Below are 27770 nucleotides of genomic sequence, written 5' to 3' on the forward strand. Positions count from 1 at the left end.
GAATATATTTGATGACATACTTACAATATCACAAATACGTTATATGTATGTACATTTTTTAAGAATAAATAATTAAATAAAATTCAAAATCACTCAAAATGAAAAACTATGAAAGAAGAAGATCAAGTACGTATATGAATGATTCGAATAAAATTTTATCCTAAAGTGAAGCCTGCAACTCACCAGCCTTTAAGGAACATTCGGATTCTTAACATAAAAAGGATAATTTTTAATTAGAAATATTAATGAAAATTATAAAATCAAATACAAAAATTTAGCTTTTGTGGTTGTATGGCAGTCGTTCGAGCCTATCAAGCTATACCGACAAAAACTCCGAATCTGGGCTATAATTCGACAAACGACTACCAAATTTCAGGCCGCCAACTCCCATCTATATATAACATCAGGTTTCATCGTTATATGACAGCAAGTTAAAGACCAGTGCAGTCATATTCCATTAAAATTTCAGAAAATATCTAAAATGTAATTTGAAATTTTTAAAATAATTTCTTTGAATTCTATAACAGATATAAAAAAGCCATTTCCTGAATTGCTCCAATTACAATAGCAGCCTTTCTCAACGAAAAATTATTAATATTTGAAAGTTTCCGGCAGATGGACGGTCATTTTTTTTAAATGAATACAAAATCTTACTTTGAGCAAGAATATGCACATATATAAATTTTCATAAGGCAGACTTCTTCACGAAGGTGCACAGTATAACAAAAATTTAATTTTAACTGTTAACATTTTCAAGTTCAGGACATTAACAAAAAAATATTATTAATTAAAATCAATTAAGTTGAATTATTGCCATTTTATATTTTCTCTCATTTTAAATTCAATTGAAAGTTCAGGTTAATAATCATAAATAAATAATTTGTAATTAATTATTAATATTATTATTTTAATTTAAAACAATTGATTCTAAACTTATAATAATTGTTATGCCCTTTAAAGTTCAATATTTTTTCATTAAATGAAAAAAAATCATTAATATTTTATTGCATTACTTGCAGTATCACAAATACATGTGTATATTGAAACCTACATAGCCTGACATTAAATTGAAAAATACTTACCGCTATACACACACATTTAAAGTTTACAAATTCTACTCATTATTCTATATACCTAATTACCTATAAAATCACTTAATCATCAAGTATTAATATGACAACGACTAGACAATTAGACATTTAAAAATAAAAATAATGATATTAATTTATGATAATAATACTGTTACACACATATATTATATACCTAGTAATCTACATATTATTTAAGGTTTTAGGTCAACTTATGTTACGTAACGGTATTATATTGAAAAAGTTTTAATTTGAAACAAACAATACTAATTATATACGTCTTATACGCTTTCTTAATTCTTAATTATAAAAGTAGTATAAGATTTTTAATATGTGCACTACATTTTGTTATAAATAAAAAAAAACAAAAATCTGATTCCTAATTTAGAATATCAAAATGTTTATGTATATGAAATTATATTTGTTATATTAAAAAAATATTTATTATAATTCTTATTTTCTGTGTATATCTTAATTATTATCTTATCTTTAGAGAGTAGAGAAAAAAAATTTTTTTTTGCTTTTTCATCCAGAATTTATTTGATATTATAATTATAAATAATTTTGTTGATATTTTTGCAAATTCTTAACAAAACAAAATTATTATATTTTTTTTTAGCCCTACCTATATTTTATGATACATACGTATATCTATAAATATACTCGTATATGCTAAGGTGTTTTGTATTATCGCAAGATATATGTAACTCTACACGCGAGTATAACGAGTATATATTAATGTATTGAAAAGCAGATTTTATACAGCCCAACTTCAAATAATTCGAATATCGAAAAACTGATTTAATGCCTAAAATTTACTGAGTTCAAGTGAAAAAAAAATTTTGAAATTTTAAAGAGAAGGAAAAAAACTAATAATTATACGTTTTATATGTACACTTACTCTAATGTATAACAGATGGCGGATGGATTATTGGTACTACATAGAATTTAATTGTGTAATCTCAATTTTTAGGTAAACGAATGAGAAAAAAGTCAGTGATTATTATTAAGTCAGAGAGAAAAATTTTTTCCTGTTTCGTATTTCGGTTTTTCTAAAATGTTTATATGTACAAAATTTAATCACTATTTATTCACTTTGTGTTTTTCAAAGTTCCATCGAGAATATCAGAGAAAAAGCAAAAATTTTCTGATTTAAAAGTGGATAAAAGCGAGATAGAAATACGAAATATATGAATAAATTTGAATCTGTCAAATTATTTTTGCTTATATATTATATTATGTACTTCTTAAAACACTAAGAGAAATTTGTTTAAAATTCAGGAATTTTATTTAGATAATATTAAATATTTCTGTAACAATACTGCCATCTATTGTGAAACAGAATTACATACATGCAATATATATCGAATATTCTAGGTTTCTATATACCGATACCCACTTGGAATCTCCAATTATTAGAATAGAAGATTGTAATGTTAAAATAGAAGATTGTAAAATTAAAATTCTGATTTAATCAAGAAAATTTCGAAAACAAAATGAAATTATAGAAGCTTCACTGTAAAAAAAAGAGTGTGATAATAACACCAATCGTATGTTTCTTTCAAAAAATTTTATATTATGTGACATTTTGTCTAGAATTACACTTGAAAAAAAAAATCAAGGTAAATTACTCATTATTTTTGATTATTTTTCCTTTTCATATTTTGTTTTCAAAATAAATAAATGCTATCTTAAAAAAGTATGAAAAGAACTAAGTAAATAAGATACTTAATGTGCATGTATTCAAATGATAAGAATATTTCAAAAAAAAGTAAATTTTTCTAAAATGAAAATAAAAATAATTCTAGAATAATAAATAAATAAATTATATTATTTTATATGCATAATAAAAATAAATATAAATGTGTATAACAATTATTAATAAATATAATGTATACTCGCATATTACAATTACAGATGCATTTTATCGTACGATATACTTCTTTAAAGTATAAAAACTTTTAAGTGTCATTAACATTTCACATATATACATACACATACATATAATATATGGTGTTCAAATAGTAACAAAAGAAAAATGTACACTATGTACTTAAGCGATTTATTAAAAATGCCACCAGGTGATTAAAAACAAAATTAATTTCATGCATTTAAAAAAAATACTTATAGTAAAACAAACATTCAATAATGCAATGTGACTGTGTTATGTGTTATATACATACATATATGTATAAATGTATTATAACTGACATTATTATCAATAAAATTGATAAATCAACATCAGCTGTAATAAAAGTATGACTGATAACATTATAGACTTAAGTAAATCTATAGATAATGTCTGTTGTCTCTCATACGATAAGAATATCAGAACGTATATATGCATATATATATATACGTTCTGATATATATATATATCATATGTTAAGCTTAAAGTAATACAAAACAAGAAAAAAATAATATTTTATTTTCTACTTACTTTATTATGATAACTTTTTTTCTATTTTCATTTAATATATGTATGTGTATACTTGGGAGAATGTCAGTAACTTAGTAACATATGTTCAATATTGTATCAGAATTTGTCTTTAATGTTGAACTATATACTAACATACTATACACATAATATGTATTATTATGTATACCTGAAATATTCTACTTCTAAAGATTATCTTAATATTAACCCTTTAGCAGTTGAATCAAATATAACGAATTTGCTTATATAACAAATAATATCGTAAATCCATATTATAAAAAAAAAGGGGGGAAATTCGATTCAAATCGAAATCAAGGTTACGAAATCATATTAACCGATCATATTGCATACAATAAGGGAGATTTTCTGATAGCACCAAATTTCGGATGCCGAGTTTTCGCTGGCAAAGCATTTCTCTATAGCAGGAAAGCGTAAACAAAGAGAGACCTTACACTGTCTCTCTGACCACTTGTTTGTCTGTCTATCTATGTATGGGGGCTTGTATCTTAAGGTCGGCTAAATCGATTTCAACACTCTTTAGGGTTTTATATTACGAACAATTATTTACTCGTAATATAACTCCCTAAAGAGCGGTTTGAATGCATTGCCAGGCGATTAAATATAATTTTTTTCTAACAATTAATAAAAGATTTTTATAATGAACGTTGGTACTATATGGGTTAAAAAATTTAAAATCGAATAATATTAATTAAGAAAATGTTTAAAGTTTTGGAAACTATGAAAAAAATTAGTGGTTAAGAACATACACATGTACACATATGTATATATATACAAACATGTATATAATTTATTATTTTTTTTTTTCAAATTGATAGCATTAATTTGTTTAAAAAAAAACTTGTTTTAAAATTAAGAATAAGTATAACAATATTGAAATAAAGAAATATCAATAATTTTAAAATGTCCCTTTGGCGCAGAGGATAGCGCGTTGGACTTCTAATCCAAAGGTCGCGGGTTCGATCCCCGCAAGGGATGTAATTTGAATTGATTTTTTTTTTACTTTAACAACTCACTTAAAAAAATTGTTTTCTTAAAGTAATTTTTTTAAAGATTCTTAATTAAATGGGTTTTAATAAATATATAGAAATTCTATACCATAATACGAGTATGTGTAATTGTTTGAATGCAATAGAAAATAAAAAATTATGATAATTTTATTTAAACAAAAGTTTTTGTTTAGAAATTTTATTTTAATAATGTTTACTTTGTATTATACAAGAAAATTGTCTGTGATATATTAAGCTCAATTTAAAAATATTTTGTTGCAAACACTTTGAAAAGTAATAATAAGATGTTTAATTACTATTTCTGAATTAAGTAGAATAGTTTTTTTTTTTACTATTATATATATATAGTTTCTTCTCGGGTGTCAAAAAGTACGGGTACATCTAGAAGGGCTAGAGACATGGGATAAAAGGCATTAGATAGGGTTTTGCCACTAGGGACTCAGAAAAATCTGACATTGGAACTTTTTAGCCCCGAAATAACTCTATTTTAAGATTTTCTGAAAAAATTTTTGTATAACAAAATCACGGTTTTCTTTTATACTTTATATAATTAGAAACACAAACCAAGAAATAAATAATATTTGAAAATATAATGATCTTCACATATTTTTGGTTTGAAAAATCGAAATAATCTTAACGTAAATAAATGTCAGCTTTTATCAAAGACATCAGATGTTTTGTGGCATCTGAATATTAATGCTTTATTTGTTATTGTTTTGAACATTATGTTTCGTCAGCAAGCTTTAAAAAAATATACATACAGAATATTATGCACGTATGTACTTAAAATTTTATTTTTATTGTTCCGAGCGAAAAACTGTAAAATGCTAAATTTTAATACATTCATATGTACATATGTACAGATATTTGAATAAAATTATTAGTTTGTTGTTGCCTAAACCTTTCTCTATCTTCATATAATATTTACTATTGTGAATAATAATAATAATTGTATTAAACACAAAATCAAAATTAAATAATTATAATAAACTAATTAATTAATAAAAAATATGGACAACAAATTTTACATATTATAAATTTGATAATTAAATAATTATACTAAATATAAGAGAAATTATTATTTATTACACTATTATATTATATTAACAATTATAATTATAATATAACAACAAAATAATAATCTAATTACCTATAGGTACCTAACTAAAAAAAAGACTTGTATTTTTCAAAATTACTATAATAAAATCAGTACGTAATAATATAAGTACATAAGTACCTTTGATTATTATTTCGAAAAATAAAAAAAAAATCACTTAATTTCAACTCAAATATTACAAATTAAATATGCTGAAGAAAAAAAATGAATAGTAGGAAAATTATAACCTAAAACCTACTGACTAATCGAAATCTCTGAAAAATAAAAAAAAAAAAAACAAAAATTCTATATAGGTATAATCATATCTTTTGGCTATTTATTAATAATTATAAATATTTTATGATAAATTTGGCATCGAGACACACGACTATAGCTATAATTTTAATGAATGTATTTGCAATCAATACGTTATAACACTCTCATAAAAATAAAATTATACAATTTATCAATAATTTCCTAAAATATAACTCCTTATACTTAATTTATGTTATAAATAACGTACACGTGTATATTTTACGATATTTAGAACTATAGTGTAACTAGAAGCGATTATTATACAACATTTATAACAATACGAGAATTAAATGTATAAAACAATACAATACAATTTTACTTTTTTGTTGAAGTCTATACAGGTCTTTACATTTATGTTTACCTACAAAACAGTAAAATTTCCTAGACATGACAATTGTTGCATCAATTTTTTTTTGTTACTCAATTATTTCTGTAAATGTTGTCTGATCTTGCTCATTTATATCTAATTTTTCTCTATATATAAAGTAAAGGATTTTGTTATACAAACGAGAACGTAATTAAGCATGAGTGTACCTACCGACATTTACTTTTAAACTTAAAAATTTTCATTATTATTATGTGGCTCATAATTTAATAATAATTAGAATAAGCTAAATTAAATTGAAATAATTTTTTTTTTTATAAAAAAAATTCAATAAGTTCTTTATACAATAATTATATAGAATTTTTAATTCGGAGAATGTACTGTAAATTAAAAATAACAAAATTAATAAATTACTTCCAATTAATTTGTTTAAAAATATATTATACACATGTACTAACAAATTTAGTAAATATATGTATGTATGTATGTATATGCATTTCATATGTATGTATGTATGGAATTAGCAATTACACATAATTTATTAATAAATTAGTGCATGACCATTGTTTTTATCTTCAAAAAACAAAAAAAAAATAATAAATCGCATTTCAAGGTCAATTACCTTCCTTAACAACAATAATAACACAATAAAAACCAAAACAAGAAAAAAAAACAAAAACTTGTTAAGTTGAAATTAATAACAAAATAAAAACAAAAATTAAAAAAAAACACTTGAAAATTAAGGAAAAATAAATTGAATTGTTTGCTCTCATAATTATGCTCTTTTGATCTAAATTTTCTCATTAACGCATCTTAATTTCATAATTACAAAATTTTGTATATAACACATACAAACATGCACATACAAGTATCCATCATATACATATGTACATACATGTTACGCTTATTCATATTATATTTTGAGTTTTCCAATATACAAAACAGGAACAAAAAAACACCCGGTGAAAAATAAAACAAAAATAATAATAATAAATAAAAATAAAAACAACAACAAGAAAAAAAAAATTAAAAAGTCAAAAACTAGTGTGAGTAATAATCTCATAAATACAACACTCTCTCTCTCCCTCTCTGTCTCTCTCTTTCCTTGTTATGTTGATTTGATGTAAAGAAAAAACAATCAAAACAACAAAACAAAAAAAAAATATTAATAAAAGTAAAAGAAGAAAAAAAAAATATTAAAGCTGTGAACAAAGAGGCAAAAAGGCGCAAACCACATTTATAACAGAAACAACAACAGCAACAGTAATAATAATAATCAATCAGCAGCAGCAACAACAACAATAATAATTACACAAACAATATATTGTGTACAATTATAACAGGAAAAACAACAAGTCAAGCATAATAACAAGAAGAACAACAATAATAAAAAAAAATTAATAAAAACAGCAATTGCTATTAAGGCAAAAATAAAAACAATAATAATAAAAAAATATCAGCAATAATTATAACAATAACAATTTTAATAATAAGAATAAAGAAATAAATAAAACAAAAGTAATATTTAAAATTTAAATAATAATTTTCATTTATGTGTCGCGAATATTCCGTTACGTCCGTACATACATACATGTGTTTTCTTTCTACTTGCTTATATACTCTATTTATAAATATTACAATGTATGTTTGTTGTGTGTTTCATACATTATTTTTACATACATACATTCACATATAAATTAGTAATAAATTAAATATAAAAACAAGAAGAAAAAAAAAAAATTTATATTTTTATTTATTTATTTTTTTTGTTATTGTTGTTTTTTTTTTCTTATTTTTCTATTTTTTTGTTTTAATTTAATTGCTGAATTCATTTTCGCATTCGTTCGCTTGGTCAGTCGTACGATAATCTGAATAGAAAAAAAATCGAATCAAAAATAAAAGAAATAAGGAGAAAAAAAAAATAAGGGAAAATAAGAACAAAAAAAAAAATAATAATAAAGAAAAGAGGAATAAAAAAAATATGGAGGTTGTTAAAAAAAATCACAAAAAAAAACTCTACTTTTTAATTTAAAAATTTAATTTTCTACCTCTTAAAAATTATAATTATGTTGTTTTTTTTAAATTATTAATTTTTTCATCATTTTTTTTTTTTCAGTGTGGCCTTAGGGAAATATACATGATGGCCGGTGAATTTGAATTGGATCATGTATCACAAGTAATTAATTTACATCCAGCATTTTATGGTCATTTTGTTCGTACACAAAGTTTTATAATGAGAGGTGATGGACCATTACCATATGATTATCGTTGTTATTTAGCTATAATAGTAAGTATTAATCTTATATTTACATTATATACATACATAAATAATATTATTTTTTTATATTATAATATAAAATAATAATAATCATAATAAAAATTATTATAATTACACTACGATATAAATAACATAATATTTTACCGGCAAAATTTATAGTTTCAGCAATTTGAAAAAAAAAAAAAAAACCTTTATACATTAATTGTAAAGATTGTGAAATGTTTTGTGAAACGTGAAGTAAGTCACGTTCATACAGTTTCAAACAAAATCGTAATTTTTTGTTCGTCTCTTTCAAACAAAATGTTGTATTAAATTATTTTGTGTTTAAGAATAAAACAAGTAGGTATTGGTGGAAAAAAATTCGAATTTTTTTTAATTTTTTCAATTCACAATATAAAATCACTTAATTATAAATTTGATTTATTAAATGTGTTATACGTAATTATTAAATGTTTTATACATAATCAATCGAAAGAATGAATTTTATTCAAAAGTGAATTCTAATTAAAAATAAATAATATGAGGCTATATTTGTTAAATAATTTGAGAATATTAATTTCTTCATAAACATTCGAAAAATTCACAATATAAAAATTTCGAACAAATATAACGCTTTAATATTGTAATAATTGCAATCATACAAGTTTGAAATCATACAAAATCATAATAATTTCTAATTACTAATTTAATAATTTATAATAGTAAAATCATTTCTTTTGCATAGTTTACAAAAATAAGTTGGTATAAGTAAACAATTTTACATTACAAAATATAGTATATGTATACATATATAAATTGCCAGTGACTTGATTTATGCGTGTACTCACACAATTTATAATTTATGATAAGTGATACAATTTTTTGATATTCATGAAAAAAGAAACAACAAAAAAAAAATACTGAATAATAATGAAATTAAAATGTCTAGTTAAAAAATGAAAAATTAAATCAGGCATATGTATGTACATACATATAGTGTTTAAGATCATATACAAAGTAATACATAGTATGTTTGATCATATTGAGTAAATTTTGTATGATATACAAAAAATATAATTGTACAACAGCTGATATTATGCAAGACAAATTTTTGTATAACAACTGCATTATTTTACCTGATTTGTATAAAATATTGATTTGAATCTGTTATACAGTAATATAATCATAATACCGGTAAAATTGACATTGGAAATTAACAGGAATTATTAAGAGTTTCCTCGTAATTAGAATTATGTATATATTAATAATAAAATATAAAACTTGGTGCGAAACAAACCAAAATATCAACAATTTGAAACAATATTCAAATTAATTTATTAACATCGAATTAAATAAAGGGGGACATACTCTTACGAGTCAAGTAAGGGGTTCAAATTTTCGTACAATTTACATGAAATTATGTATATGAAAGTAAACGAAGTAGAATACAAAAAATTTACCGAATATACGGTTGTTTGATTACAAGTAGACATTACGAAATATTAAAAGTGATTTATTAGTGAAAAAACATGTTCAGTTAAAAAGAAAAAATTTATAAAAATTTGAACGATAAAAATTTTGTTATCAAAATGATAAAAAATCTAATCGTTTTGTTTTTCTTTTTGTAAAGGGTTCATTGAAAGAACTCTTTGTTTTATGAAAAATTAACTTTATACTTCTTCTCCTTTTTTATAAGATAATTTTTGATTTTATACAAAGGGCTTTGACAGTGCTAGTAATTTTCGTTAGGCAACTAACAAATGTGTTACTTGCATATTATTAAAAGTGATTCTTACTTTATACTTGAATTGTTGAAAATCTCACTATAAGAAGCCAGGTTTTATTGTATGCCATTCGTTTATATTCAACTGTATGATCGTATACAAATAACGCAATAGATTTGCATTGACGCGATAATTTGGTTACCTAGATGTGCGCACAATCATTTTACAATCAAGCACTAATTGCAAAATTAAAAATTGCATGTCTGCCTGAACTGTACATGAGTTCGTAATAAAACATTTTATTGTATAAATACTAATATTTGTTTAGTCGTGGTATGAATTAGTTTCGTATATAGTTTGATAATGTTTGATTTAAATAATACAAAGTATTATTCTAGAACATTTTTCTATTTACTGCTTTCTTGAAATTCAATCGAAATCGTTTTTAACAAATAATTACATTTAATTAAACTAATTAAATATTAAAATACAATATTAATACACATAAACATAATATTTGTATAATCATACATGTATGATATATATAGCTTCATACAATTTATTCAATAATTTAATTTGATTACAAAAATAAAAATAAAAAAACAAAGACAGCCATTGTCTTTTAAAACAAACAAAAGGTGAATTATTTTTAACGACTGGTTTATTATTAATTAAGTATTTGTTATATACATTATTATTTTAATTTATATACATATTAAAATAATATGATTAATATGCAAATAATTTGCAAAAGCAAATTTTATATATACTTACATACGAAAAAAAAATATAAGAATAATGAACAAAATTTTCTTTGTAAAATATTTTTCAAGTGTGTGCAATTGTATGAAGTATATTTAATGTAGATCTGCAACAAAGGTGCATTTTAATTTATAAATTTATTACACTTGTTTAAATTTAGTTTGAACCGATAACAATGCGATTCTTAACATTACATAACACATTGTAAATTATTAGTCATCGTCATATTAAAAAAAAAAAACAAAAAAACAGTGATAATTATTCATAAAAGTGGAGTGATTCTTCTTATTAATTGTTTCTCTTTGTACACTGAACTCGATACTGTATACCTATACTGTTGCTATACTGAAGGTGTACTTTTAAGTATTTTTGTATTTTATGCATTATTACTCATTATACCTACTATATAGTTGCAATATCGTGTACTTATGTGTGTGTGTATATTGATTTCTGTGATATTTTTCTAATTTCAAAATTTTATAAATTAAAAAATTTTTTTTTTCTCTTATCACAATATTAATTAATTAATTTATTTATAAACAATGACTGTTTTGTTTTTTTTGCTGTTTTTTCAATTTCGTTCAATATTGTTGTCTGCCAATAATTAAAAACCGGGACTCATACTCTATATATAAGTAACATGATATTCTTACATATGTAGGTTATGAATAATTCTATAAATTTAAAAAACAAAAACACATGCATGAATAATATTGTGTGCTGTTTTGGAAAATTAAAACTGTTATACATATGGTTTTTTTTTTAATGTTTATATTCTTCGTCAACGGGTTCCTTATCACAAAACAAAAAAAAATAACAAATACAAAACCAGAAAACACAAATAAATTTTTGTTGTTGTCACTTTCGGTTTCCAGAATTATTAAAAGCTCAAAAAATTTAGGTCAAATTATCAAAAAAAAAAAGAGAAAGAGAAAAAAAAACAGCAACAGTAAAAAGTATTGTTAAAAAATTAAATTTTTTTTTTGTTTTTTATTAAATTTTTTTAATAAAAATCTATTTGATTTTTGTACACAAATTGTACGAAAATTTTTGCATTCCTAACCGGCATTTTTTCATACCACAAAATTAATTTTTTTTTTTAATTAATTAAAATGAGACTCGAATATTTTGTTTTTTATACCCTGCACTTCGTGAAGGGTATATTAACTTTGGTATGGAGTTTGTAACTACTTGAAGGAGTCACCTGCGATATGGACATATATATATATTCTTGCTCAGCGTAAAATTCTGCGTTGATTTAGACATGTCCGTCCGTCCGTCCGTCCGTCCGTCCGTCCGTCCGTCCGTCCGTCCGTCCGTCCGCCCGTCCGATCGCACGATAACTCAAAAACGAATAATGCAATCGACATCAAACTTTCACAAGTTGCTTCTTTTGTGCCAAGGACGAACCCTATTGTTATTGGACCAATTCGGACAACGGGTTCGGGTAGCTGCCATACAACTCAAAGAGTTTATTTTAATTATTTCAAAAACTAATAAAGGTACAAATATAAAATTTTGTATACATGTGTCCAATTATATTCTACATATGTTATAAAAATTATAATGGGGTAGCTGCACCGGTTCGGGTGGCTGCCATACAACTCCAAAAGCAAATTTTTTATATTCGGCAAAATAATAAAGTCAGATTCATGAAACTTGGCAGTCGTGTGTCCAATTATAGGTCAAAGATATTTCTGAAGTTTTGGTGGAATTGCTTGACAGGTTCGAGTGGCTCCCATACAAGTCCAATTATAGGTCAGACATATCCGTGAAGTTTCTATAGAATGACTTCACAGGTTTGAGTAATTGCTATACAACAATGAAAGGTGCAGGGTATAATTCAATCGGTTCATACCGACTGAAACGTTTTTACTTGTTTCATTTTCGTTATTTTTTTAAGTGAATAAATGAAAAAAATAATTAATAAATTTTTAAAAGAAATTTATTGATATTTTCTTGAAATTTGCGTAAATTTTACGTTAATAGTAACTAACTGTTATAAATCAGAATTCTCTGCAATCTTGTTCGGTTCCGTAAAATACTTATAGTATAAATTTTAAAAAATCTTTACACTTAACGGAAGTGCATTAGTACTCGCGTAATATTTTCTTATTTGGGATTTAAATAACACTTCTTAATATACTGTTATCAGATTAATTTCTTTTGTAAATTCTCACAAAATGCCGAAAATTTCTCATGATCTCTTTTTTCTACAAACAGCATATTTTTCATAATTTTAAGAGTTAATAAAACAAAAATTTAATTTAATAAAATAATAAAGTACATACGGTATGTATACAATATGTATAAGTATGTATACCGAAAAAAAAGTAGCAGTTGTTGAGTAAAGCTGCGAACCTCAAATTGATAAGCAATATTCGTATGGTAATGTTATTTGTTAATGGAGCATTATATTACAAACCCTCATTCAGACTCTTAAGATTCTCTTGCTTCTTCTACTATTAGATATTTTGGGCAGGTAGATGGCTACGAAATCCGCAGTACGATTAAAAGCAGCATCACAGTGGTCGTGTGGCGGCTTATTTTCGTCGAGGTATACCTGGCGGGTCAATAATGGTGTCAGGAACGGATTTATTCATTTTTAAACGCATGGATCTAAATTTGATGGAAAGAAAAGTATGGGAGTTTATTCTGATTAATTAGATATTCAACTCCCCTTTTGTTTGCCGAATCACTGCAGTGTCTTTCAGGCGATTGAGAAAGCTCTAATGCTGGATTGAAGATAATATGATATCAATGGACAGTGTTAGTATATTCACAGACAGCCAGCCCACCATAAAGGCACTAGGGTCTTGATATAAACCTACCCCACTAATCTTGAATTCATATTATACAATAAGTGTATAAATGTCTTTTTCACATTAATAATCTTCACTTAATTGAATTCTTTATTGAAATTAATCAAATTTGTATATACGAGAGAAAATACAAAATTATTCTTTTTAAATAATTATCAATTATATTAAAAAATGTCATGCAGAATAATAATTACTACTATTATTATTATTATTATTTATTATTGCTATTGTCATTTTTTTTAAATAAATAAATAAATACTTTTGTGGGCGTTATCATTTCATATCATTATTACAAATATAAGTACCATAATATATATGAAAGTATTCATGTATGATTTGACATCTTAATATTTACATATACATATATTTATTATCTTATAAGTACATATAAATAAATCTATATATTTTAACCTATTTTTAAATAAAAAAAAAAAAAAACTTATCACAAAATTTATATTTTAAATAATAATATTAATATTAATATGAGAATGGTATAGAACATAGAAAAGAAAATAAGTAATAAAAAAAATAAATTCTATATAACTAGGTTATGTTCCGAATCGTTGACATTTATTGCAGCTATTTATGAGCAAAAATATAATATATTATTATAATTTCATATATTACCATTGTGTGTATGTATATGCATGTTTTTTAAATTATATATGTGATTATAAAGCTAAGTTCAACTATACAGTGGAATCCGTGCAAAATCACATCGATTAGCATCACAACCCGATTATATTTTATAAAAAAAACGTCATAACACAAATATTTGTAATATTTATAAAATAGTGCTTACATGTGCAAGTAATTGGGTAACAGCAACTCTTAATTTTATAACTCGTTTACAATATTATTGTCGATTCTTGTTCTTATATTTTTTTTGTTTCCTTCTTTACACCTAGAAGGAACATAGGGCTAGTGCATGATATCATGCCCTAGTTTCATATAGTCATAGAGTTAGCTAGGTAGGTGACTAGTCTACCGTAGCCTTGTTCTTATATAGAAATGTTCAAATTCATTAATTAAAGTATGTCGTTTAAAATTACATTTCAATTTAATTTTGTAAATGCTTGCGATGCTTGTAGGAGATGCTACGACAAAAAGGAGAAGGAAACAGTGACCCACCTTCTATGCTCATGTCTGGCGCTGGCGAATTCCAGGCAGATATTTCTTAGGTCTTATTTCTTCGGTCGAGCTACGAACTTAGCGAATGTAAGCGTTAGGAATATTTCAGGGGTTCGGGTTGGTTTGAATGGGGGGCGGAAAAAGAGAGATCCGATTGTACCAAAACGGGCCTATTTAATATGATCTATTTGTACCCTTCGGGGGACGACCAAAATCTAACCTTACCTAATCCTTGCGACGTCAATTTTGACGGAATGCCAAATGTTGACGGAATTTATGCTATGCAACAGTCAGTTCAGTAACCATTAGTTCTTTTTTCCTTGCACAATCGTAAAAACTATTTTAACTTCATTTCTTTTCTCAAAATATGTGAAATTAAAACAATCCTATATAATGTCACAAAGTGAGATATTGAACGGTTCTTGTCTATTTAGAAAACTCATTTTGAGTACATTTTTCTGTGCTCTATATAAACCAGGCTGTACTGTATATACTTTCTATACATATTTATGTTCGCATATGTTTAATAAGAAATTTGTTTTATTTTTTTTTTTTATTATTGTTTTCTTGTCAAAAAGAACTTTTGATAAAAAAAGAAATTCAAAGTTTTTTAAAATGAATTTATTTTTTTTTTTAAATGAATTTTTTCTCAGATTATTTTGTTGCAAATACTAAAAAATAAAATAATTTAATGAAAAATAAAAAATACAATTTATTTTTTCTTATAGATTAAAAAAAAACAATATTAAAATTTTTTTGAAAAACAAATAGAAATCACATACTTATACAATACACATTGCGTTTGTGTGTATGTATGAATCGAAATGACCTATGGGAACATAAAAATTGTTATGTCGCGAACAAATAAAAGAAACGCAAAAAATCTTAATGATTTCTAATAAAAAAAAAAATAATCCAAAAAGAAATTGTGATTTTAATTTTTAAAATTTTTTATAGAGCAAAATATTTATACCGTTATGCACTTATTTCTTATTTAAGATTATCGTTCTCAGTCATACTTACTTAATTAAACAATTGAGTACTTAAGTAGCTATTACTTTGATATTTTTATATTAAACAGAATTTTATGTATGTATGTATTCAAATTTTTAATTTCAATTCTAATTATAAAGATGATTTAAACTATTATTTTATAGATGATTTAAACTATTTAAAATTTGGCAGCATCAGAGAGATTTATTTAAGTATATGTATGTATGTACTGCAGGTATATAGACTTTAATTTATTCTTGTACAATTGTAGATTGCGGATTGAGTAGATATTTGAAAGTATTGGTAAATTCTTAAACGTCAAATTTTACAAAATCTGAATTGTCTGAGTTTACGAATACTCTACTGCGTTTAAATTCTTAAACGTTTAAAAAAAGTCAATTGAGAGTCAAATTTGTAGATTTTTTTTTTACATGCAGACAGTTTGCAGACTGAAAACAAAATTTTGACGTTAAAGAATTTGCGGTATATATACTATTTTTTTAAAAAGTTCAGCTGAATTTTAGTAGTAAGAATTAGTTTTAATATTTAAGTTTAAATTACACTACATATAGTAATAATAGAGGCTAATTTGGAAATTATTAATTACGAAATTTACAATTGTTTTAATAATTTTTTATATTTGAACTTTATAGCGCTATAATTAATTCATATAATGAAAAATTTTGTAAAAGAAATGTAAAAAGAAACGAGGATCAATGCTTATGTCATACTTATCATGAAATTCACTTAAATGCCAGCGAAATAAGTGAAAAATAATATAAAAACTTATACAATTAAACTATGAATTTTTCATATGTTATTTTGACAACACATTAAACAAGTTTTATTGGCAAAACTATGAAAGGAAATTGTCATATATAATTGTCATAAAAAAAAATTTCAAAATGATTGTAAGATCGTAAATCAATAACATATAAAAGAATATCTCCGATTGTTACTCTCGCTGTAATGCACGGATCTTCACTGTAATGAGAATATCTTCACTGACCCCCACCAATACAATTTTTTTGTTAGAAATTAATCAAAGAATCATCGCTGAAATTATTTGCCACCTTATGCGAAACATCCTATAAAATTTGTATTCTAATACGAATGTGTAACATTTATATTTTAAAATTTTATACAATAATTATTAAATTGCGATTTTCAACTTGTATTTTCATGAATGAATTCAATATAAATTTAAGAATTGACTAAATCAGTCATAACATAGAAACTTAAAAAATATCCTTGAATTTAATTCAAATTCCTTAATTACTATATAATTATGTACAAATATTTAAAATTTATATTTTTTTTTTTTTTAATATATAAATTAAAAGTTAAATGTGAAATCAAAACAAACTATAAAAATTTTTGTCTATTTAATATTTTTTTTCTTATTTTATTTCTTTATTCGCAACATTGTTGCAAAAAAAAATTCTTCATTTGCAATATTTCATAGTTCATTTGTAAATTCTAATAAATCTTAATAAATATTGCAATTATTTTATAAAAATAAATTGTACTCACAGAATGTACATATATCACAGTATTACACTCACAGTATTACATTCACAGAATGTGTACATGAAAATGTTGACATGTGAAAAAATAAATAGTCGAGAGTTTCTTTAAATTTTTTGATTACTTTCTAGAATAATTTATAACAAAAATATAGAGCTATATGTGTATATATAAGTATATACAATTATTTGTAATTTTAATAATTTATTTAAATAAGATTTTTATTTAAATTTTGCAATAAATTATTTTTACTAATGAAACAATCTTGGAAATTAAAAATGAGTAAAAAATTCAAAAATTATTTGACCAATTAAAAATTTAATTTATGATCTAGTTCTATTTTTGAATAATAAAATATTTCAACTATAATAAACTATATAATAGATAAACAGATCATTAAAATTATTAAAACATTTATTATACAAAAAATTGAAAAATTATTTAGTAAAATGAGTAAATAAAATGAGTAAGGACAAAATATTTTTTTATTTCTAAAGCATCTCATATTTTCTAACACTTGTTAAAATTATTTTTTTTTTTCGAATAATTTCCTCTTTTACATTATTAAATACTAAAAATTTTTCTAAAATATACTAAAATTTTTATATATACATATGTATGTATGTATGTATGTATATAAATCTTATTGTATCCCTGAATACGTTTATTGCCATTACAAAAATTTTACGCAACATTTTTATTTATTATAAATTTTGCAATATTTTAAGATTTTTATTTAAATTTTAATTTAAACTCATATATAATATGTGTATATATATATATATATACATGATTACATGTATTTATATATATTGTATATATATCAGAAAAACAAAAAATTTTCAAAAGAGGCTAACACCTCACCCTCACCTTCTTACATAGAAAAAACAAAACAAATGAAGAAATACAAAAAAAAAAAGGAAAATTCTAAAAACTTTTTCTTCTTTCTTTCTTCGTCTAACTCTCTTTCTGTTTCTCTCTCTCTCTCTCTGTCTCTCTCTCTCATGATTATTTGTTATTATTACATTTTAAACAGATGTTAAATAATTTGTTTTCTTGATGAAATTTATTGAAAGTAATTCTTAAACTTTTGACATAATTTAACCATCTCTTCTTCATTTTCATTTTAATTTCATTTAAATTTTAAATTTACATTAAAATTAAATAAACAATAGTTTTAATTTTTCAAAAAATTTATGTACACATGCACACAAACACAATTTAAGAAAATTTATTCAGAGGTGGACTTATGAGATTCTGCTGCAGTCGTCGGCAAAATGCCTCCCATTCAAGTTCAAAATTCGAAGCTATCAATCTGTTTCAAATAATTTTCAATAAAGTTAGTTGAAAATGCCATTTCTTCTTGTAAGTAGATAATGTAAGAAACTCAAGGGGCCAATACACATAATCACATAGTACATACTTGCCCACATCTCACAAATTTTTTTCGAAGTTTTTTACCCTCACTCCCTAAAATTTATTCTACAGCATTTACCCGTTATGCGTTTCCTAATTCCCATGAAAAACGGTCAATCGCAATCGGAATGTGTTGCCTTCTCTTTGAAAGTTTTCAAATGTTTAAATAGAATTAAATTTAATAATAGACGATAAAAATACACAAAATTACCTAAAATTTAATATTGCATATATTTAGGCGAACAATAAATAAGATTCATTTTAAGATTTGCAGACATATTTTAATATTTTTTGATCTTATATTTTCTTGTATTTCAAGCGTTTATTGAAAAATTTCACCCAATTTTCAAACCGTTTTTAACAGTTTTCTAAATTTGCCATAAAATTTTTAATTTATTATTAATATTATTAGAATTCGCCAATTTCCTATTAATAAATCTCTTGTTCAGCTTTATAATTAAGTCTTTATTAGAAAAAAATGTGTTCATATCTAATTACAGATTTTTTAAGACTCAGACTCCGGCTCTTGTTAAAATATTGTTAAAATAAAGAAAATTTTCAATTGAGGGCTTGAATTTCCTACCTGAATTCGGTTCTGTTATTGCATATTCATTACCTACGACAATATTACACATTTTTTATTTTGTTTTTCTGCTTTTACATCACTTAGTAAATATCTGATAATTTTTTTTTTTTTTTTGATTTAATTCCAAAATTAAAAACCACAAAAACACAAGCCAAAAAGAAAAATGATTTTATAGAAATTTTGTTTTTCATTTTAAAACAAAATGTTGGCACAGAACAAAAATTTCGATTTTTCATTTTTGCTGAAAATGTAAAATTGTAAACAAATAATTATAGACTGCAATTGTTGAAATAACAAAAAAAAAATTGTTTGTTTTTAATAAAATTAAAAAATATTTATAGGTGCACATGACGAGTATAAAATTTTAGAATTTCTACAGTGAAAAGAAAGAACAATGCTTTTAAATTAAAAGAAAAACAATTGGAAAAAAAAAAATAGAAAATAAGAATTTTTACACGGTGTTTTCTTAGAATTGTTGCATTTTTCTAAAATCTAAAAATACTGCAACATTTTGTTGATTTGAAAAAAAAAAAATTTTCTTTTTAGAAATTTTGCGTTTTCTTCTTCTTTTTCGCGATTTTTTCTATTTGTTGTTATAACTAAATAATTTGCGCACAATGGGAGGTATTGACCTATTAGATATTTCGGAAATGAAATCAGCAGATGGAGAATTTTTATCAAAAAAATACACAAAAATAAGAAAAAGAAAAATTTAGAGAAATTCGAAAATAAATAAAATTAAAATTAAAACGTCATCAGTTATTTACTTTTTATTTATTTAAGAATTTTCTCGATTCTCGATTTTAAGATTTTTTTTTATTATTAATTAATGAATATAGATTTATAGCACATTTATACAGTATGTGACAATATTAATCAGCTGAAAGCAAATCAAGTGAGAGAACTTGAACTATTCATAATTAATATAATTATGTAGATAATTTTCATATATGCAATAACTACAAAAAATTTTACGGTACAAAAAGATATTAGGACTACAAAATTTAATTAATATATAGTCTTAATATTGAAATACAGTCGAATCCCTCCAGCACGTATGACTAGACGTAAAAGCAAGAATCATGTTAGAGAAAATTCGCGTTGCCGGATACACGCAAAATGTTAGAAAAAAAAATAAATATCAATTCGTTTTAAGAAAGATATCGTGTTACAGGAGTTTTGACACACACAATATTAAAGGGGTTCATATTGAAAGGATTTCACTGTGTATACAATAATTCTTTAATATTTCCCGCATTACTTCATAATATGCAATCAGTAGTAATAGAAATTTAAAGTATGAGAAAGGTAACAATAGAAGATCAATTTGTCAGTAGATCAATCAATATGAACTTATTATAATCAGCCAATGTTATTTTTAACAAAAACCTCAATAAAACTATAAAAATAAAGAGTTTATAGGGAAAACAATCTATTCTACATTTTTAAAATTTTTAAATAATTTAAAAAAAAAAAAATTCTGAAATACTATTACCTTAATAGAAATTTCATCATACAACTGCAGAACAGATGGACGTAATCAAAGGAACGAGTTAAAGGCAGAAAAATTAAATAAAATTTTTCTCCTAAAACTGGACTCGAACCAGTGACCTACCACTTTCTAAGCATACGCTCTACCAACTGAGCTACAGAAGTACGAATAAATTGCCGTCGAAAAATCGAATCTAAAATACTATTTCTCTACTGCTCAATACAAATGTATAGAGAGTGTAAATTAAAAGACACAGACCATATTTTTCCAAAATATTGCAATAAAATATTATTAATACTATATGAATTTGGCAGGTTTTTTTCTTATGTTGGATAGAGAATTTTCCCCAAAATCTGTCATATAGGTAGATATCTTACAATTATTAGGTTTGAGATAACAAGAAAATTTCATGTTGGAGTAAAACAATTAAAGTTAAATTATGGTTATAGCCAAATTCAAGAATTTATTCTTTATGTGTTTGAAATCTAATTCCTGAATATATTAAAATTTTCGAGTTATACAATTGTATTACTAATAATTTTATTGTGTACTCTGTTTATTGTAATTTATTATATAATTTAGTATAAAATTCTCTAATGATTACGAATTATTCAAATAAATTCAAAACGAAATTCTTTAATTTTGTTTAAAATTACGAAATAAAACAAAACACCAACAATATTTGTGTGGTCTACAAATATCACAACAAACATTCGTTTCATACCCCCAACACAAATAATTGAAAATATTTGTATTTAATTATTGTACTACAAATATAACAAAATAAAAAAAAAGAACACCTTCTTCTAAATTTTATTCTATATACAAAAACTTATTCAAATTTCTTATACAATAATATTAATTTCTTAATTTTTATAATTTAAATATTTATTTACAAGTTCTCATTTTCAAATAGAAAAAAAAATAGTGTTGGTAAAAAGAACATGTTAAGTGTTTTTAATGCCAAATTACGAGTACATAAAATTTGTGTTAACAAATTAATTTGAAAATTAAATTCTAGAAGAAAATCAAAATACCAAAATTACATAAACTAGATTATTGTTAATTTATTACTGTAATTAAAATAAAATGTTCTAATTACCCAATTTTTTTTTTTTAAATTAAAATATTTTTGTTCTATTATTTTGTTATTTATGTTTACATAATTTCAATATATTTACCCTAGTTTCGCCTAAATATATGCAATACTTTGGTAATAATTTATAATATTTTTAACCTTGGAATCATTTTATTTTTTAAATTACCATTTGTATATACTAAGTAGTATTTTTCTTCTTTATTTCTCTAATATTCTAATTACATAAATTTTGTAAGGACAGAAATATAAGGAAATTACGAATGAGCCCAATGAGTATATCATTAAATTATTCGAATTACAATGAACAGAATGAGTATACCATTAAATTATTCGAATTCTTAAGGTATAAATTGCGATGACTAAACGAAATTTAATTCAAATTGAAAATTTTTTTATTAAATATTAAGAAGAATGAGGGTTGGCAACGGCACAAACATATATATCATGAGTATTAATATACCAAAGATAAGCACCAATATTAGAATCAAAACAATATACAAATTATCTGCTCTAGAATCACAAGTTTTTAAAGAATAATTTGTGCGATCCCACTATAATCTATATATTGTTTAATTCAAAATTTAATAATTGCATTTTTATCGTATATTCACTTACGATATTCAATTTTTATGTTGGTGAAAAACAACAGGTGCATCTATATATATTATTTTATACGAATACTATTTAAGTGATTTAATGCATATATTTAATGCAAATATTTATAACTGTGCCTCGATATACACTGAAAAATAAAATATAAGATATAGAAGAGAAATGAATGAAACAATTATAAAAACAACAAATTGAAAATGCCCGCCCGCCAGTGATTATTTTTTAAAATAACAAATATATATTTAAGAAAATTTAACAAATTTTTTAAAATATAATAAACTAAATTAAAAGTGAAATAAATGAAAATCAAATGACTATTTAAATTTAAATCGGTGTGACACACAAGTTATTTATTTATTTATTTTTTTTTTCAACTTTGAAGAAGAAGATGAAATTTTAATTTAAATTGAAATGATAAATTTTAATTATATTTAAAAGTAATTGTCATTTATTTATTTACCTCTGTTATTTGTCTTACCTCCTCTTATGCATTTATTTAAAAATGCGTTTCTCAAATTTTAATTTGTTATATACGATTATAACAAGCTGAAATAAAGTAATAAAATGTAAAATTTTTCCGATTCACATTTGCCTATAAAAAGTTTTCTTCTAACATGGACAACACCTCAGCTCTCTGATTTTCTCCTATGCTATAGTATATCGGCACTCACATTTAAAATTACCTATTTATATCTAGTCAAAATGCCAGGTGCATTCCCTTTATACACTACATCGAACTTGAAACCTTCTCGTTCGATGTAGTGTATAAAAGAAAACAACCCCACTGTTCGACAAAATAAAGTTTCTGCTCCTCGTGAGGCTCCTTCTGATACCTTCCAGAGCACATAATTCAATATCATATATGTCTGAGGTTAAAGTATTGATGGGTAGTGTCCTACAGCACTTGTAATATTTACGTCCTCGCCGTACATAACTACACCCAACGGAGAGTCAACATTGATGGTCCACCTCGTCCCAAATCTGACTTTCAGGCAAATCCACAACGTATAATCCTTCGTAGTCTCGCCTTTAAGGCGAATATTAAGCGGAACCATTCTCAAAAGAGCCTCCTTCGAAATTATTGAATAGTATGAGGTTACTTACTTAAATATTAATATCCAACATCTATTACAACAGATGAGTAGTATATACGATATCATATAATATATTATATCTACTACTCATTATCTATCTCTCATATATACTACTCATTATAGTAATAGTATCCGTTTATAATTTAAGTTTGCTCAAACGGGTATAGTACAATAAAATTTTATTTAATATACGATAAAATTATATACGGTATTTTTATAAGTATACGGTATTATTATAAATATACGGTGTTGTTATAAATATACGATATAATTATAAATATACGATATAATTATAAGTATACGATATAATTATAAATATACAATATATTTATAAATATACGATATATTTATAAATATACGATATCATTATAAATATACGGTATAATTATAAATATACGATATAATTATAAATGTACGATATAATTATAAATATACGTTATTATTATAAATATACGATATGTTTATAAATATACGATATAATTATATATATACGGTATTTTTATAAATATACGATATATTTATAAATATACGATATAATTATAAATATACGATATAATTATAAATATACAATATACTTATAAATATACGATATAACTATAAATATACGATATAATTCCCATGTTCTTGTGTATTTTGTTGTTTTTAAAAGAAAATTTATTGAACTTTCTTTTTGTTTTTTAAAATAAACAATTACACACACATTTCATGAATTCACATAATTTCTTTGTTTCTTATTTTCGAAAATATTTTTAAATGTACATACACATAAATGCATATATATATATATATAAATATCGAGAGACTTTCCAAATTGCATAGCTACATAATTTAATTTCATTAAAAATTCAAAATAAAATTTCTTTTTTGGCAAATTTATTTAAAGTTGTAATGTTAAAATTGTGCGAAAAATAATTAAAATGTTAGGTGATATTATTGCCAAAAAAAAAAAAATAATAAATAAAATAATAAGATATTTTTGATGATAAATCTTCTGATTTTCTTAATTTAACAAAAATCATACCATTGTAAAATGATCAAATGGCTTGTTATTATAAAAATTCAGTGTAGGGGAGCCTTGAAAAAATTCAGAATTTCTTAATTTGTTTCAAAAATTTATGGTCTTAATTGATTGGATTATTAAAAATTGTCATGGAAATTCCCGATATCTACGGAAATGCTATAATTTCTTAGCTTCCTGAATCAGGGAACAATCTAAATAAGAATGTGATTCAAAGGACTTCCTAAATTTAGCTCTAGTTTAAAATATAAATTCGGTATTAAAATCGATAACAATCCGAAAACTCAATGCAATACTATACATTTTCCCGGTTTTATTAATTAAATAAATTTAAACTACTTTTAAAATTTTAATTTTAAAATTCATTTTATTAAAATAATTGTTTTTTTTTTTTTCAATCTTTTAACAGGCTGCCGCACGACATCAATGCACATATCTTGTTAAAATGTATGAAAAAGAATTTTTACATATTGGTGGTGATCCAAAATGGTTAAGTGGTTTAGAATATATACCAACAAAATTACGTGCTATTTATAATATTAATAAATTATTAGCACATAGGCCTTGGCTTCTTCGTAAACAACATATTGAGGTATTAATATTTTAATTGATTTTATAATTATATTATTTTATTTTAAATTAATTTTTGTTCTTTTTTTCAAATATTACAGTGCCTTACACGTTGTGGTCAACATAGTTGGTCATTATCAGAAGTTGTACATGCAATTGTTATATTAACACATTTTCATTCTTTATCATCCTTTGTATTTTCATGTGGTTTAACACAACGTTTGGATAATTCATCTAGTTCAAAAAATAAAACTCCATCACAGAAGACTGCACAAGGTTGTTAATATAGAATTTAATAAATTAAATAATATTTATATTAAATTTATTTTTTTTTTATTATTAGACGTAAGAAATGCAAGTCGATCAAGTAGACCTTCACTTAGAATTGCTCAAAATAGTAGTTTCAATAATAATATGAATCCATTATCAACAGCAAATAGTAGTGATTCATTGGCTTCAAATGGTTCCATGAATGGTTAGTAAAAAATTTTTCTTAAACAAATATTTCAAAATTCTTTTAATATTTAATTAATATTTTATATAACAAAATAAAGAAATTTAAAAGTTTCTCACTTAAGTCTTTTATATTTATATACCAATATCATTTTTATTTTAACAATAGGTTCAAATTCACCACCAATACAACAAGAAGTTAGTGTTGAAATAATAATGAAACGTATGAAATTATTATCAGAAAGAGAAGATGAATGTAGTGAAGCTGAATTAAGCAGTCGTTTCAAAAAAGTTGAATTACAAACAGCTGAATTAGCTTCAACAGTTGCTGAACAACCTGTTGAAGTCCCACCGATTATTAGCCATTATATTGATGATCCTAGTTTTATATATAAAGATTTTGCTAGACGTGATGTAGATAATACACCAGATACGTTTAGAATTCAAGATTATTCATGGGATGATCATGGCTATTCTCTAGTCAATGGGTAATTAAAAATAAATAGAAGAGAATTTTTAATTTTTTTTTTTTTTTTTTATTTAATAATAATATTTTTTTTTTTTTTTTAATTTTAGGCTGTATGATGATGTTGGTTATTTATTGGATAATAAATTTCGCTGTGCCTATAATTTAACATATTTTACAATGGCTGGAATTAAAAATGTCGATACATCAAAATTTCGTCGTGCCATATGGAATTATATACAATGCATATATGGTATTAGACATGATGACTATGATTATGGTGAAGTAAATCAGGTTTGTTTCCCATATTATAAATATGTACATATAAGAATATTTAACTTAAAAAAAAAAAAATTATTTATAATTTTAGTTATTGGAAAGAGCTCTTAAAATGTTTATTAAGACAGCATGTTGTTTTCCAGAAAGAATAACAAAAAAAGATTATGACAGTATACTCTGTGAATTATTGGACAGTGAAAAGGTAATATATATATGTATATATATAATTTTGAAATTTTTTTATTTATAGTAAGCGAAATTAAAATCCCATTATATCTGTCTCTTAATGTTTCGAATAATTACTCAATTAATCAACTATCTTAAATTTTTAAAATTTTTCTCTCAAAATATTTTTAAATACAATTAAATAATACAAAATATACGCTTAACCATATTGAATAAATATTTTGCATACTTTTATAATAATTAAATATTTTGCATATTTTTAGGTTCATGTTAACCTTATGATAATGGAAGCCCGAAATCAAGCTGAATTGCTTTATGCACTTCGTGAAATAATGCGTTACATGACATGATCTCATAATAAAAATATTAAACAAAAATTATGTACATATATATATATAATATTAACGTACATTTATATATATATATACATATACATACATATTTACATAAACTAATAACTTAGTTATTTGTTTTTTTTTTTTTTTTTAATAAATTTTCATATTCTGTTTTTATTTTTAAAATTTTTTAAATAATTTTAAAAATTAATAAATTGAAAAAATTAATTAAGAGAATCAAAAATAAAAATTTTGTAACTCTTAAAAATTAATGCATTATTTGTAAAAGAGAGGAAAACAAAAGGTTTTCTTAAAATATCAAGAATGTAAAATAAAAAAAATTTTTATAAATATTTTATTTAATAAAAAAAACAACAAAAAAAAACATATTGTAATCACACACATAATATACACATACATTTTAAATAAGAATTAAAAATTAAAAAAGAAGAAAAAAATTAAACAAAAAATTATTTTTTTTAGTATATTTAATTTTTATTAATTCATCAATACATACATATATATATATTAAATAGATATACATGCATAATTATATAAGATTTTAATAAATTAAACAAAATTTATTAAAAAATCTGTTGAAAATTTTGCAATTAATTAAAAGTAAAAATTTAAAATGACAAAAAATTAATATTAAAAAT

General features: G+C 23.3%; 1 protein-coding gene and 1 non-coding gene across 3 annotated transcripts in view; both read left to right on the top strand.

The window, feature by feature from the left end:
- The window catches only part of LOC129607209 (sestrin homolog), a 118378-nt gene extending 91164 nt beyond the window's left edge, over window positions 1–27214 (top strand). The window contains exons 1-9 of one of the 2 annotated variants that reach the window (XM_055518011.1): window positions 8125–8276; window positions 8406–8576; window positions 25232–25414; window positions 25494–25668; window positions 25736–25867; window positions 26015–26333; window positions 26422–26605; window positions 26682–26792; window positions 27040–27214. In XM_055518011.1, the coding sequence (XP_055373986.1) occupies window positions 8271–8276; window positions 8406–8576; window positions 25232–25414; window positions 25494–25668; window positions 25736–25867; window positions 26015–26333; window positions 26422–26605; window positions 26682–26792; window positions 27040–27126 (1368 nt within the window). In that variant the 5' untranslated portion in view covers window positions 8125–8270 and the 3' untranslated portion in view covers window positions 27127–27214. Of the gene's footprint in view, window positions 1–8124; window positions 8277–8405; window positions 8577–25231; window positions 25415–25493; window positions 25669–25735; window positions 25868–26014; window positions 26334–26421; window positions 26606–26681; window positions 26793–27039 lie in introns of those variants that run through there. The other variant, XM_055518010.1, reaches the window with a different exon arrangement.
- Window positions 4449–4521, top strand: Trnar-ucu (transfer RNA arginine (anticodon UCU)). The gene has a single exon. It is a non-coding gene; the product is annotated as a tRNA-Arg (tRNA).
- Window positions 27215–27770: the final 556 nt, after the last annotated feature.

The sequence above is a fragment of the Condylostylus longicornis genome, unplaced genomic scaffold, assembly GCF_029603195.1.
Source record: "Condylostylus longicornis isolate FDR11 unplaced genomic scaffold, ASM2960319v2 ptg000027l, whole genome shotgun sequence".
NCBI classification, from domain to species: domain Eukaryota; kingdom Metazoa; phylum Arthropoda; class Insecta; order Diptera; family Dolichopodidae; genus Condylostylus; species Condylostylus longicornis.